Source organism: Staurois parvus, unplaced genomic scaffold (assembly GCF_062004578.1).
Source record: "Staurois parvus isolate SC_StPar_1 unplaced genomic scaffold, SC_StPar_1.0 ptg000086l, whole genome shotgun sequence".
Lineage (NCBI taxonomy): Eukaryota > Metazoa > Chordata > Amphibia > Anura > Ranidae > Staurois > Staurois parvus.
The window spans coordinates 6482937-6499170 of NW_028317882.1; the positions used below are offsets into that span (position 1 = coordinate 6482937).

Below are 16234 nucleotides of genomic sequence, written 5' to 3' on the forward strand. Positions count from 1 at the left end.
TCGCATCTATGCATAGTGGCAATGCCCGTTACTGCAACACACTCCATACGTGTTGGTACATTGTGGAGCCCTTCATTTCCAATAGCACCCCAACACAGTAAGGGAATGCACCTGTGTTATAGCGCACCACAATGCAAGTTAAACAAGTGATTGCAATGTAAGGTGTGATTCATTAAAAAAAAAATAGTGCATGTCTGATTTTTGAACCACTGTGTTGTGCTTGAAGTCCAAATGAATAGACTTAATGCAATGCATGCTGGAACACAACATAACGCTGGAACACAACATAGTAGACTATCGCCTACTTTACTTACTTTTAGGCGATCACTGAAAACCTATCTTTTCAGAGAAGCCTATCCCGCCCTCTGCTAATACTGGAATCCTCTACTCTTCCAACCCCTCCATCCCCCACAGTTATTACCTTTTGTACCACTAACCCCTCCCTCCTAGATTGTAAGCTCCAAGGAGCAGGGCCCTCAAATCCCTCTTGTATTGAACTGTACTGTTACTGTATTGTCTCCCACTATAATGTAAAGTGCTGAGCAAACCGTTGGCGCTATATAAATCCTGTATGATAATAATAACGCATGTGCGTTAAATGCACACGACTGACCATCTGGGTGTAAATGGGCCCTTAAACTGGTCAGCCCAAAACTCTGAAATTTTACTCTAACATACAGTACGTATTTTCAAATTAAAAAGGAGATGTATGCAGTGTAATCTTCAGATGCACACAAATCTTTTAGCAAAGTCTGCATTAAGAAAGTACAAATTAGGCAAACAACATTTTTTTCTTAAAGCGTAAATTCAGGCATTGCTTTTTTGTACATAGGTCCAGCTTGGACCAATGTAAGTATGTATAAGTACCATACCCGGGTGGAAATCATTGTAGTAGTGTTGCTTACCCGATTGGCCAGGTAGGACACATGCATACTTACACTGGTCCAAGCTTACATCACTGCTAGCTATCAGTTCCTGTGCTGAGCAGCTGCCTTGCCATTCCGAGAACACTTTGCATTTTCTCAATGACTGTAAACTGCTTTCCAGTTAGACAAGTTGGAGAGGTGGGGTGGTGGTATCACAAATTCCACCTTGTCCAGTCAGAAAACACCTTTCATTTACTGAGAAAAATGCAAGCCATTCTGTGAATGGTGAGAATGCTGAGAGCAACCCCCAAGACCAGGGGTGTCAAACTGGTGGCCCTCCAGCTGCTGCCAAACTACAAGTCCAATCATACCATTGCCTTTGGGACTCATGCTTGTAACTGTCAATCTTGCAATGCCTCATGGGACTTGTAGTTTGGCAACAGCTGGAGGGCAGCCAGTTTGACACCTGTGCCCTAGACGCTAGTGGAGAGCACTGTAGTAGCGGTGTCTACTACAGTGATTTTCAGCTTCCACAAGGATCCCACAGCTTTGGCACATATTTACTTCTAGTCGTCCTAGCTGGATCAATGTAACTATGTAAAAATATTAATTCCTAAATTTCAGCTTTAAAAACGTAATGCATCAAACTGTGAAAAAACAGTCTAAGATCAGTTGCAATTATGCATGGGCAGAACCATCATTGGCAATAACATTGCTTCAGTCCACAAAATAGTCTCCAGAGTGAAGAAAGGATATAAAACCAGATAGGAAAACATTTCTAGTAGACTTTTTACCTTGCATAGACTCAGTGGGTTTATAGTGGACAGCCACATGGTTAATAAGATCTTGCATGGTGAGAAACGATCGATTACAGCCATATGTAGAACATCGATGACCCCTTTCTGTGCAGGAGATAGGAGACAGTATAGAAATGATATGGATCTACTTAAAAATGTAATGAGTGCTGGTGTACATTTTACAAGATATAACTACAAAAAGATAAACCCAACTTTGCATTTACAAACAGTGCTTTTAAAAAAGATCCAATCAGAAGTTTGGCTAGAATACACGCAAGATATGTTTTTTTTTTTAATGTGCGATCCAAAGTACCAAATGGCAAAAAAAAAAAAAAGTATTGATTGGCTGTCAACAGCATCTTTGTGTTTCCACTGTTAAGCACAGCAAGATTCACACGACATTTTATGAACGAGACAAAAAAAATAAAAAAAATACAGGTGTACCTCAGTTTACGAATGCCTCGGTTAATGTAATTTTCGGTTTACGAATGAAATTCCATTGAAAATAATGGCTCGGTTTACTAATTTTCTTTCACAATACGAACAGATTAACTAGTTTTCATTGCATTTACAATTTTTTTTTTAATCATGTCCCTGTACAATATTATACCTTTAAAGTGCTCTTTATAAAGAGTTTTGAACAGGTAAGACTTTTTTTTACTTTTTTCTGACCTCCGGAACAGATTCATTGGTTTTCAATACATTTATGATTTTTTTTTTATCATGTCCCTTTATGCCTTTAAAGTGCACTTTATAAAGAGTTTTGAACAGATAAAATACTTTTTTTTGTACTTTTTTCTGACCTCGGGAACAGATTAATTGGTTTTCAATGCATTCCTATAGGAAACCGCGTTTCGGTTTCCGAATTTTGCGCAATACGAAAAGTCCCTCAGAATGAATTAAATTTGTAAACCGAGGTACGCCTGTACAGGCCACAGTGTGGAGTAATACTGCGATGTCCAGCAGATATCAGTATCTACTCTCTGTTTTAAAGCACACCTAATCCTAAAAAAAATTACTAGTTCTTCGATGTGATGGCCGCATTCATTGCCTTTTTGAAGACTTTTTTTCTCCTTTATTTTCACTTGGAAATGTGTCTGCTCACTCCCTTTACGCTTGTTTCAGCTCCACGCACTTTCCTGAGACATGCGGCAGTAAGAGGAATTCAGAGTACAGGATTGTGACAGGCCCTCTATCCCTCAGCATTTATTTTTGCAAGTGCTTACTTCAGGAAGGTGTTCGGACCTGAGTCATGCAGATGTCTCCTTAGCTAGTTGTCGGGTCACAGCCAGGGGAGAGGGGGCACTCAGTCATAGCTAAGGGTAGGAACCATGGGACAAAGTACTACATGCACTGTGCCCCATAGGAAACTGAACAGTAAAAAATGTGTTTTTCTTCCTTTAAAGGTTTGGTTTTAGGTACACTTTAATCTGGCCCCATATAGTCTTTGTCTGCCTTTGCTAGTCTACGATGTAATGTTCCATATTTTATTTTAAACCCAGGACTCTGCATTCACTATATCTGGTCTCCCACAGTACACAGAACATGGAAGTGCAATTATTTCAGTAAATATAAACTGCTAAATACCTTTTCTTAGTAGTTAGAGCAGTCTTGTGACTTCTATCAGTGTTCAGCACAGCACTGGTGAAAGCTTGTAGGAGGAGTTTTTTTTCTGCTCTAAGAGGATGCAAAACCCCTGACCTCTGTCTGGACAGTGCTGATTGGCCCTGTGCTGATCACATGCACTCTCCCAAGAAGAAAAAAAAACCTCTCTAGCAATGCACACTAAACTGAGCATGTGCAGAAGGGCCATGGGTTCAGTCTGTCTTATCAGAGTAGACATTTGAACAAAAGGAGGGGCAGAGAAGTCAGAATCAAACAGCCTTTTTACACAATGCAGAGGATTAACCCTTTAGGTTCCACAGTGAGTATAACAAGCTTGCTTTACTGCATCTACAGACTGATTTTACTGTTGTGGGTTTAGTAACACTTTAAGTACACTAAAGTCTTGCTGGTTTGAGCTTTGCAGTATACATTTCATAACAACCTTGATAGTAAAATCTTTGCATATATTGTGTAGCCTATGTATTTGTGCACATAGGAAATTTGTTGTGCATACAGCTTGCTTATTCAGGCAGGATCAATGCATAACTGTGTGCATATCTTTTAGTACATTAGGCTCATTGTGAACACAGAGATTTAAACAGACATAGTGGATTCAATGCTCCATACATACTTGAGCCTTGGAGGTTCCGCCTTTTGCCTCCTTCTCTTGGTCTCTTGGACTCCACTTTGACTCCTCTGACACTCTGTGATGTAGAGGGGCCAGCTTCTTCATTTTTTTCCTTAGTTTGTTTGTCTGCAGGGGCATCTTCTTGTTTATCCTTAAACCAAAAGCAAAGCAATCCATAGTAAATATGTACAAAAGTATTTTTAAAAATACGGTTACTTATGAGAAATAAATGTATACTATTATGTAAATTATGGCAATCACTTAAGGTGAATGTATAGTGGTTTTCCACATTTTCATTATTATTTTCAGGCCTGTTGTGCTTTTTTTAGCCAGAAGGATATGTTCCTTCACATGTGTCTATCAGTTTACAGCCTTTTGAAAAAAAATCCTGTTTACAGACCTCCATAGCTCAAACTGAAATTTATACAAACACACCCACTCACTCACTAACTCAGTGACTCACTCCTTATTGGAGAGCTGCATCTGTTCAATTGGACAATGCCAACCCACAGTGGAAATCCACTGTCATGTATTAAAGCAAAACTTGTAGGCAGGTAGATATTTCTGGAGACTTTATATGTTTCTTCTGTCAAAACCAATATTTCTTTATCATACATCACGGGACACAGAGTAGGCTATAATACAAATCTATCTGGGCTATGCGCCACCTATAGGTGAATGGACACTGGCAGACAGGAAGTCCTGTCCTATATAACCCCTCCTACACAGGAAGTCCCTCAATTTTTATTGCCAGTGTCTTAAAGGTAATGGTCACAGAAGTTTAGCTCTCTGTAAGAGTACTGCTGGTCTCAGAAAGGTTCTAATAGAATCAAGGAATTGCATAGTCGGATCCATTCGGATGGCTGGAAGCTAGAATGTATGGTACCCAGCCCTGCGGAGAAGATGAGGACACAGGGATTGCCTGTAATGCAGCCATTCAGCACTAGAACCTGCGTAAACGGGACCCTGTACAGTTTTTATCTTGCCAAGGTGTTTCCGGCAGGGTGCTATACAGGTCCAAGGCAGAAGTCCCAAGGAACGGTAAGGGGACTGAGTCCTTGAAGGTCCTTTTGTGACAAAGCCTGCCATGATGGGTGATGATTGGGTTCTTGGTCTATGGACAAAAATCCTGTGGCGGCATTGGTAAGTTGGCTCACCCTTCCTATTTCTTACATGAAGGTGAGAGGGCTGATTGACAAGAGTTCAAATGGCTTATATTTATGGGGGAGACTATATGTTTTAGCCCTCATAGGTGCCTTGTAATGCTGCAGCAACACATCCAATATCATTACACTGATTGGAGTCAAGGTTGGCTCACTCCTGGCTCCAATTAGCTCTGGGAGAAGTCATTAAGCTAGGGCCTCACATACTTTTTCCTCCCTGCACTGTGAATGTTTACATGTTATGTGCAATTAAACCATGACAACATCTAATGTTTGTGTAGTATTATGTTCAGCAGACTGTGTTCTTCTATTGTTGTGTCTTAAATGACGTTCAGAGCACATTTTATGCCCAATTCATGCAAAACTCCACATAATCCCAAGGGGTTCACATACTTTTTCTTGCAACTGTATCAATCACTGAGGAGGAACCAGGAGCTGGTCAGCTCAAAAGGAAGTGAACCACATTCTCTATTGGGCAGAGTTGCATGTGCCTTGTCTGTTAGCAGTATACATTCTGGGGGTGGAGAACTGGCAAATGGATTTCCTCAGTGGCCAGCAGTTAGTTCCAGGGGAGTGGGGTCTACATCCGGAGATTTTTCTGGTGATTTGCCAGTGTTCAGGTACCCCGGACATAGATCTATTGGTGTCCAGATTCAACAACAAATTGAGTAATTTTGTATCCAGGACAAGAGATCCACTTGCGATTGGGGCAGATGCTCTGGTGGTTCCTTGGGACCAATTCTATGTAATTTATGCTTTTCCCCCAAATCAGCTTCTCCCATGTCTTACGCAGGATGCGGGAAGAGAGAGTTCGAATGATATTGGTAGCCCCGGCTTGGTTCAGGAGGGCCTGTAAGGATGGTGGTGGATAGGCCTTGGACTCTTCCGGCCCAGCCGGACCTGCTGTCTCAGGGACCAATGTTCCACCCTGCTTTATGTTCACTGAATTTGATGGCTTGGCTATTGAGTCCCAGATCTTCATGGATCGAGGGATTTCTGGTTCAATGGTCTCTATGCTTTTGAACGCCAGGAAGGTGTGTTCTAGAAACATCTATGACAGAGTGTGGAGATCTTACATTGCCTGGTTTAAGGCCAGAAAATGGCATCCCAGGGAGTATGTGATTGGGAGAATTCTGTCTTTACTCCAGTCTGGAGTAGAGATGAAGTTGGCTTTAGGCACCATTAAGAGCCAGATTTATGCTTTGTCTATATTTTTTGAGACCAAAAGCTTCACACTCTCTGGTTCAGACTTTTTTTTGAAGGGGGTATTACATATGGGGCCTCTTGAGCAATTCGCCATCAGTGGCTCAGGTTTGCAAGGTCGCTACCTGGTCTTCGGTTCATACATTCACAAGGTTCTAACAAGTGGATGTGGGAGCTACAGAAGATACTGCTTTTGGCCATGGTGTGTTACATGCGGCGGAATAATTTCCTTAGCTGGTGGCGGTATTTCTTGTAGTGTGTCTCCCTCCCCTCCAGGGCATTGCTTTGGGACATCCCAGATAATTATGTATTATAGCCTGCTGATTAGAATGCATGTGCAGGAGTGAAATCATCAGTGGTTACTACGGATGCACCGAAATATCGGCAGCCGAAATGCATCAGCCGAAGATAATGTTATCGGCATTTTGTCGATAGAAAAAAAAGGTGCCGATATTGGTTGCATAAAAAATGTGATTTTACCACGTTTGGGGTGTTTTTCATAGGTCATGTGACTCAAAAATATGCATCAAAACGCAACATGTGTGCATTTTTGATGGGTTGTCAATGCATTTCAGGCCTGGTTCACACCAATGCAGTTTGTGTTTTGTCCGTTTTGCAGTGCGTTTTTGCATGCACGTTTTTGATGCGTTTTGCCTTCTTAGAATTGTTTTTAGCCAACTTGTTGCTGGGCAGATTAAAAACCCAGTAAAAACACAACACGTGCGGTTTTTTATTCTTTTTGGAATTTTCAATGCATTTCAGGCCTGGTTCACACCAGCTGGGATTTTGCACACGTTTTTGCACGCACATTGTTTGATGCTTTTTTCTTATATGTTTTTTAAAAACATTTTTAGCCAACTTGCTGCTGGGCAGATTAAAAATGCAAAATACATAAAAATGCAACTCGTGCGTTTTTCATGCATTTTCAGTGCATTTCAGGCCTGGTTCACCCTAATGCAGTTTGCGTTTTGTTTGTTTTGCATGTTTGTATGCACATCTAGCACGCATTTTATGCGTTTTGGATTTTTTCAATTTAATTTTTTGGCCAAATTATGGCTGGGCAGATTCAAAACGCATAAAAAACAGGGCAAACGCATCAAAAATGCACTACATGGGTTTTCTGTAGTGTCTCCATTGAAGTCTATTGAACCAAAAATGCAATGTTTTGCTATTAAAAAAGTCCCTGACCCTTTCCAAAAACGCAGCAGCTCAAGAAAACCATGCTAAATGGACAGTAGTGAGTTTCTGAAAAAAAAGCCCCAAAAAACGCATTGGTGTGATCCAGGCCTTAATGGGGAAGTGCATTTTTTATTTTTTTTTAACTCACCAAATATGCACCAAAAATGCAGCAAGCAGGATTTTTAACACCGCAAGGGAAGCGCAACGGACCAGTAAGAAGATATACAGCGGGTAAAATAAGTATTAAACACATCACCATTTCTCAGTAAATATATTTCTAAAGGTGCCATTGACATGAAATTTTCACCACATGTCTGTAACAACCCATGCAAAGCATACATACAAAAACCAAAACAAATAAACTCAGAAATTAAGTTTAACTTAAGTGTAACTTTGAGCAGCTAGGGTATCACGTGATTGCTATGTGATCACATTATCACAATGTATACACAACTGTTATGAATGAGTTTCATTTATAACAGCTGTGCTTACTGTAGTGATGCTGTGATTGGCCCACAGCTATCACATGGTACCATGTGATACGCTGTAGCCAATCACAGCATGCCAACAATAAATACAGCTGTTATGCATGAAACCCATTTACGTAACAATTGTTGTTATAGTGATCATCACTGTAACAGCAATCACAGTGTAAAAAAAAAAAAAAAAAATCCCTGATCACCACCCCCTGAGTAGTACAGTGTAGCTATGGCAACACTGAACTACTCTGATGAAAGCAAGTATAAAAAAAAATAGTAAAAAAAAAGTTTCAAAGATTGAATAAAAATCAAAAATTGTGGACAGCCTTCCCAGAAGGGGTGAAGCTGTTATAGCTGCAATGGGTGGGCCAACTCAATATTGAAAGCTATGGACTAAGACTGGGATGCCATTAACGTTCATGTGCGTGTAAAGGCAGCGTCCCAATACCCCCTATTGGCAATATAGTGTACATTATTATTATTTATTATACAGGATTTATATAGCGCCAACAGTTTACACAGCACTTTACAACATAAATACATGTAAAAATCTGTTTTTTTTTGCTTGAAAACTACTTAGAACCCACAAACATTATATTGTATATATTCTGGAAGCAAAGCCCCTGGAGAATAAAATAGTGGGTGCTGGAATTTTATTATGTCACATGATATTTGTGCAGCGATCAAATGCAAATTTTCAGGAAAAAATACATGTTAACTACTTGCCCTCCTGAGAATTTACCCCCCTTACCGACCAGGCCATTTTGTGTGTTATGGCGCTGCATTACTTTAACTGACAATTGCGCGGTCATGCAGCGCTGCACCCAAATTAAATTGATGTCCTTTTTCCCCCACGAATTGAGCTTTCCTTTGGTGGTATTTGATCGCCTGTGCGTTTTTTATTTTAAAAAAAGACCGACAATTTTGAGAAAAAAAAACAATATTTTTGACTTTTTGCTATTAAACAAGTCTAGTAAAAAAATGTAAAAAATCAAATTTCGTCATAAATTTTGCCCAAAATTTATTCTGCTATGTGTCTTTGCTAAAAAAAAAATCCCAATACGTGTAAATTAATTGGTTTATGTGAAAGTTATAGCGTTTACAAATTGCGGTATATATATATATATATTTTTTATTTTTACTAGTAATGGCGGTGATCAGCTGCAGCAGGCATTCTGACACTGGGGGGAACTGACTTGGTGTCACTGACATCCCCAGTGACACCAATACAGTGATCAGTGCTAAAAAAAAAAGCTCCGACACTGTACTAATGGCATTGGGCAAGAAGGGGTTAACATGAGGGCTGATCAAAGGGTTAACTGTGTGCTGTTTTACATAGTGCTGTGTCCATGTGCTTCACTGTAAGCACACTGCCTTGCATTGCTGTGCTGTGCGATGGAGAACTGTATTGTTTACAAACAGTTCTCCCCGTTGGAGATGCTCGGCAATCACCGGGCGCCAGCGAGTAATCAACGGCCGGGACCCGGTGATTGACAGCCGTGAATGGTGGCGCGGGTGGTGGCTCGCACGCGCCCACTACCCAGAAATGCAAAATCACACACCACACACACATACATATATATATATGTGATTTTGTGCACCTGTCCTGCTCTGTAGAAGTATTTCTGCTTTAAGGCAGTTGGGAAGTGGTTAATGAAATTCATTTTAGAGCACACAAAACACAATGGGGTTGCTTTATTAAAGACAAATAATCTGCACACTGCAAGCGCACTTCAACTGCAGTTGCTCTAGATCTGAAGGGAAGCTCTGCTGATTTCTATCATCCAATCATGTGCAAGTAAAAATGCTGTTTTTTTATTTTCTTTGCAATTCTTTGGGACCTGGCAGGCTGCATACAGCGGTCTTGATTGTCCACCTGTGACCCATCAGGAGGCCTTCATAAAGGGGTGGAGGCTGATATTTGGCTGTGCTGCTGCTTCCTTGTTGTGGGGAAAACACGTGGTGCAGTTTGCTCTGCCTTATTGTATGGTTGTGCTTGCATTTTGGTTGTGAGGCCAGCAACCTGGGCATACTAAGGTAATTTAATTACTTGTCTTATGCTGGTCATGTTGTGTGGGTTTAGATGGGGACTTTTATCTTGTATTGTTGTTATTACTACTACAGGCATACCTCGGTTTATGAATTTAATTTCTTCTGCTGAACTTTTTGTATAGCAAAAAATTCATAAACTGAAATGCTGTTTCCCATAGCAATGCATTGAAAACCAACTAAACCGTTCCGGAGGTGAGAAAAAAGTAAACGCTACTAAAATACCGCATGAGATATTTATCAAGTCCTGCGGTATTTCAGTAGGGACAACCATGTGTTAATGTTTCAGCTGTCAGCAGGGTTCCCCACTGACAGCTGAATGTAAAAGAATTGCCGGCAATTAAAAAAACAAACAAAAAAACCTGCGTGGGGATCCTCCTCCCATCCATACCAGACCCTTATCAGAGCATGCAGGTCAGGAAAGGGGGGGGGGGAAATAAGTGAGCGCCCCCTCCTGAACCACACCAGGCCATATGCCCTCAACATGGGGGGGGGGGGGGATGCTTTGGGGCAGGGCAGATTCTCTCTCCCCCCTAAAGCACCTTGTCCCCATATTGATGGCGACAAGGGCCTCTTCCCCATAACCCTGGCTGGTGGTTGTGGGGGTCTGCAGGCAGGGGAATTATCGTAATCTGGAAAACCCCTTTAACAAGGGGGCCCCCAAAATCCCCCCCATGTGAATGAGTATGGGGTACATGGTACTGCTACCCATTCATAAACTACAAAAAGTGTTGAATGAAAAGAGACGGGACACAATCTGACAAGTCCTTTATTAAAAGAATGTCCCCCACAGTAGTTTCAACGTGAATCACAATGTCTGCCGCTGCCTCCAAAAAAGAAAAAAGGCTCCGCTTCCGCGGATGGCTCCTGCCGTCTCCCTGCTCTGGTGATTTGACAATTCTTAAATATGTAAGGGGTAGGGACATCACCCGAGTAACCCTGCCCCATTTGACATCGATGTCACATGGGGTGGGGTCACATGTGTAATGTCCCTGGGTGGCCCCAGGGACGGAGCTTTTTTTTTTTTTCTTTGGGGCAGCGGCGGCGAACATCGTGATTGATGTTGAATCTACTGCAGGGACATTCTTTTAATAAAGGACTTGTCAAAGCCCGTGTCTTGTCTTTTTTCACACTATGCTTTTTGCGAATGGGTAGCAGTACCATGTACCCCCATACTCATTCACACAGGGGGGGGGGGCTGGGATCTGGGGGCCCCCTGCCTGCAGACCCCCACAACCACCAGCTAGGGTTGTGCGGAAGAGGCCCTTGTTCCCATCAACCTGGGGACGAGGTGCTTTGAGGGGGAGGGAATCTGCCCTGCCCCAAAGCACCCCCCTATGTTGAGGGCATATGGCCTGGTATGATTCAGGAGGGGGGGTGCTCGCTCGTCTCCCCCCCCCCCCCCATCCTTTCCTGACCTGCTGGGCTGCATGCTCGGATAAGGGTCTGGTATGGATTTTTTGGGGGGGGGATTCCCACACTATTTTTTTTTCCCTTCTTCCTTCACTATAGCTCAGATTCAGCTGTCACTTTCCCCCCAGCTTAAGTTTCCTTTTAGTTTATTTCCCCAAGTTAAAAGAAACCATGTTTCTTAATTTTGCGGAAAGTGACAGCTAATTCTGTGAGCTATAGTGAAGAGAAAAAAAGCTGGCAATGGAGTTTAAAAATCATCACCGACATACACTTCGTATTGCGAAAAAAAATTCATAAACCAAGGCATTATATTCAATGGATTTTCATTCGTAAACCGAAAATTACGTTAACTGAGGCGTTTGTAAACCGAAGTACACCTGTACACCGTGTTCCAAATTATTATGCAAATTATATTTTTCTCATTTACCTAAATAATTCATGTAAAGAACAGTCAGCATAATTCTCATGTTATCAACTATTAAGAGTACAATTCAAATTTTATTGAACAAACCTCCTAATGATAACAGGATTTTTTTTTAAACAAACTTACAATGCACTGTTCCATATTATTACGCTCAGTAAGTTTCAAAACACTTTATAGGTTGTAAAGAACTGAAAATTGTCATTTGTTGTGTTTGCAGCATATTTACTGAAATCAAAAGCTATTTCAGTCAACTTTTAACAACATTTTAACTTTTTAAACATTTTAACAGGTCACATTATTTGATAGCAGCTTCACAAGTCTTGCACCCATTGAACTTGTGAGTTTTTGGACAGTTTCTGCTTGAATTTGCAAGATGTCAGAATAGCCTCCCAGAGCTGCTGTTTGGATGTAAACTTCCTCCCACCCTCAGATCTTTTGCTTGAGGATGCTCCAAAGGTTCTCAATAGGATTGAGGTGAGGGGAGTATGGAGGCGACACCATAACTCTCCTTTTATCCCCATAACAGCCATTGATGCAGAAGTATTCTTTGCAGCATGAGATGGTGCATTGTCATGCATGAAGATTTTATTACGGAAAGCATAGTTCTTCCTTCTGTACCAGGGAAGAAAGTGGTCAGTCATAAACTCCACATACTTTGCAGAGGTCATCTTTACACCTTCGGGGGCTCTAAAGGGGCCGACCCGCTCTGTTCCCATGATTCTGGCCCAAAACATGACTCCACCACTGCCTTGCTGACGTTGCAGCCTTGTTGGAACAGGGTGGCCGTCCACCAACCATCCACTATTCCATCAATCTGGACTATCCAGGGTTCCACGGCACTTATCAGTGAACAGGACTGTTTGATAATTAGTCTTCATGTATTTTTCTGCCCAATGCAGCAGTTTCTGCTTGTGAGAATTGGTTAGTGGTGGCCGAATAGAAGGTTTATGCACAGTTGCAAGACTCTGGAGGATCTACACCTTGATGTCCGTGGGACTCCAGAGGCACCAGCAGCTTCAAATATCTGTTTGCTGCTATGTAATGGTATTTTAGCAGCAGCTCTCTTGATCCGATGCATGGATCTGGCAGAAATCTTCCTCAATGTGCCTTTATCTGCACGAACCCGTCTGTGCTCTGAATCAGCCACTAATCTCTTAATAGTGCGATGATCACGCTTAAGTTTTCATGAAATATCTAATGTTTTCATACCTCGTCCAAGGCATTGAACCATTTCACTCTTTTCGGCAGCAGAGATCCTTTTTCTTCCCCATATTGCTTGAAAATGGAGCTCTGATTAATAATGTGGAACACCCTCCTTTAGTAGTTTTTCCTTAAATTGGGGTCACCGGCCAATCTAATAATCAGAGGTGTCTGAGATTGTTTTCAGTGATCAAAAGAGCCCTGACACACAATGCCATCTGAGTTACTGAAAAACAAAATATTTCATCTTTGTGACACTTAAATAGAATTTGCATAATAATTTGGAACGCAGTGTATATAGGAGATTTTGTTTCCCCCCCCTGTGAGTCCACTGTGAGATCCAGCGAATCTGAAAACCCACTACACTGTTCAGCGGTGCTTGTAAAGTCCCTGTGGAGTTTCTCTGGTATTGAGACTAGTGTTTCTGGCAGATAAAGGTACTTCCCATGGTGCAGCCTGCTTTAGGCAAAAATGTTTTTCATGTTAAGGATGAAGCTATTTAATACTAAAGTTTTCTACCATGTGTTATTATTACCACACAGGAAGCTTTCAGCTTTGCCTATAAACCAGATGGGGGCATATGATCTATTCTGAGAAGCTCACTTTAGGCGTTTCGCCATGAAGTGGATATGGATATAGAGATGGGTGTTGAATACATTTTTTTTTATTTTGCCCAGCCCCCCATACTCCATTAATACAATGGTTGGTTTTACATGATTTACCATTTAGAAGGACATTGTTGAATAGAGGCTGGTACAAGTCCAAGAGTAGAGGGTCTCTATACCAGTCACTTGGCATATTTGAAGCAACTTATTTTTGGAGGTGATATTTCATTCATGGGTCTTGATTTATGTATATATTTATGGGTACATTATGTGGCTTGCACCCTCTCCTCCACCCCCCCTTGGGATTCCAGGGGGTACTGTTTCTCTTTTCCTTGTTCTCTCTCCCCTTTTCCGGTGCACCTACAATATGATACTCTATTATGCCAGAATGGGAAAGTGTTTGCGTTTTCTTCTTTTTGATTGTATTTGTTTTTATATCAGTAGTTAAATGTCTATATGGTGATGGCTCCTTAAGAAGTGGATTAAGTCCATGAAACGCGTTGAGCCCAAGCCGATAAGAATAACCCAAAGATTACAAAGAATTTGGATCGCATGGAAAGATTTGATGCTCCTTGATATTGTAAACTTTTCATTTTCTACATGTTTTTAGTACTGTTGTGAAATAGAATGCTATTTTATATATTTACTTTTGATGCAAAATAAATTTTGTTTTTGATTATGTTGTGCCTCAAAAGTCCCCATTTTCAATTTTTTTTTTTTACATTTTCCTTGCATGTGATTGGATATTCTTTGCAAAGCTTTCCCTCATTTACTAAGCTCTGGAACAACTGCACTTGCTGTGCACAGTATGTTTGCCTTTAGTAAATTCACCCCACTATCATTCCAATTTGTTGTTACAAAAATAAGATGATACGCTAAGTAAATAGATCACTGACATGTTACGATTTAAAACTGAGTACATCTGTGAAATGGCACCAAACTACAGTACCAAAAAAAACTAATCTGTGACTTTTAAAAGCTTTTACAGGTTACTACTTTAGAGTTACACATGAGGTGTGGTGCCAGGATTATTGCTCTCGCTCTGGTGTTCAAGGCAATACTGCACACATGTGGTGCAATCACTGTTTACATATGCATGTGGGACTTGTGTGAGCATTTTGCACATGGAACACAGGAGTGTGCTAAAATGTTTTATATTTTATTTAAATGGTCTTTTTCTTTTTTGCTAACTTTATTGCTATCACAAGGGAAAAACAGCATCCCTTGTGATAGCATGGATCATAACAGGTTCTCTTTATGAAGAAACCAGGGTTTCATTAGATCCCAGATCTCAACTCTTCCCCCAAAGGCAGCTGATAAAACAGATTAGTGTGGCTGCTTTACTAGCCATTAATGGCAGGTAAACAGCCAAAAGCAAATGTGACAAAATCCTTACCACTTCCCGTTTTATACAGCATGGAGATCGAGAAAGTTCCTCCATCTCTATGGTCAGATGGTGAGACCACCCACACATCCCTGGTGGGATGGAAGAGTCTAGAAACTGTGGTGGGAGGGGCTCATTCTGCCACTTGTAAAAGCGATCAGGTGGTTGTTTAGCCGCTTGGATCACTTTTACAACAAAGGGCATCACTGGCTGAAAAGAATATCTGGATTATGGCTGCAGCTGTGCGTGTGGTCCAGATATAACGTGTGTGTTGGTCAGGAAGTTGAGGTTGCATACATGTGTATGCTTGGCAGGAAGGAGTTGTGGGTACATTGACAGAATTTTGTTTTCATCTTTTCAGAGCCCCATAATTCTCCCACTGACCAACCATACACTATACAATCTTATTGTACAGTCACCATACACAATGCTATCAGATTGTCCAATCTTTCAAATATACCAAAACTATGTATTAAGGACAAACCTAAATAATGCAAATATCCAGTCTACTACATGATTGCTGGTAGATCTAAATGGAGAATGTACAGATTGTATAGCGTATGGTCACTTTTTTTAAATTTAACCTCTTGGCCCTTTAAGGGGGTTTGTGATGCTGGGAGGCGGGGTTTAGGGTCATGTGACCGCTGTGATTGATGGAAAGGTAAGTAGTGATCAGGAGCTTTCCATGAGTCGCCGGTAAATGTGCCGAGGACATACTAAAAGGAATGACAGAATGGAATGCCGATAGACTAACAGGGCAGGGGAATGCCCATAGAGAATAATGGAGTCAGAACTTAAATAATGGACCTATAACCTAAATCCTAAACACTCTCTCCAAATTCAGTGGTGATGTTAAATATGGAGATTAAGCAGGATTATCATTTTGTTTTCTATGGAATGAAAAGGGTGAATGACAGAAATGAATGCCCATAGAATATAATGGGAAGCAAAATCTAAAACATTTGCAAACAAATCCAAGAAACATAGCAATTTCACCTTTCCTGCAAATGGAGTAGCAGATTGTAAGATTCAAATTTGAAATAAATAGCTGTTTTTCTATGGAATGAGAAAAGAATGCCCATAGGGTTTAATGGGAACCAAGATGCGACTTGGAGTCAGAACCATTCAACATTCCAAATGAATTCTTAGGCACCCTCTCAACCTTCAGTGGTGATTTTTAAAATTGAGATTAAGCAGCATTTTCTATGGAATGAGAGGTGAATGACAGAAGGGAATGCC

The 16234-nt window shown here is 41.0% G+C and overlaps 1 protein-coding gene across 1 annotated transcript in view; it reads right to left on the reverse strand.

The window, feature by feature from the left end:
• The window catches only part of ZNF414 (zinc finger protein 414), a 47067-nt gene that overhangs the window by 13602 nt on the left and 17231 nt on the right, over positions 1-16234 (reverse strand). The window contains exons 2-3 of the mRNA XM_089670006.1: positions 3900-4047; positions 1661-1768 (exon numbers count right to left, since the gene is read on the reverse strand). Coding sequence (XP_089526132.1) covers positions 1661-1768; positions 3900-4047 — 256 coding nt within the window. The remainder of the gene's footprint in view (positions 1-1660; positions 1769-3899; positions 4048-16234) is intronic.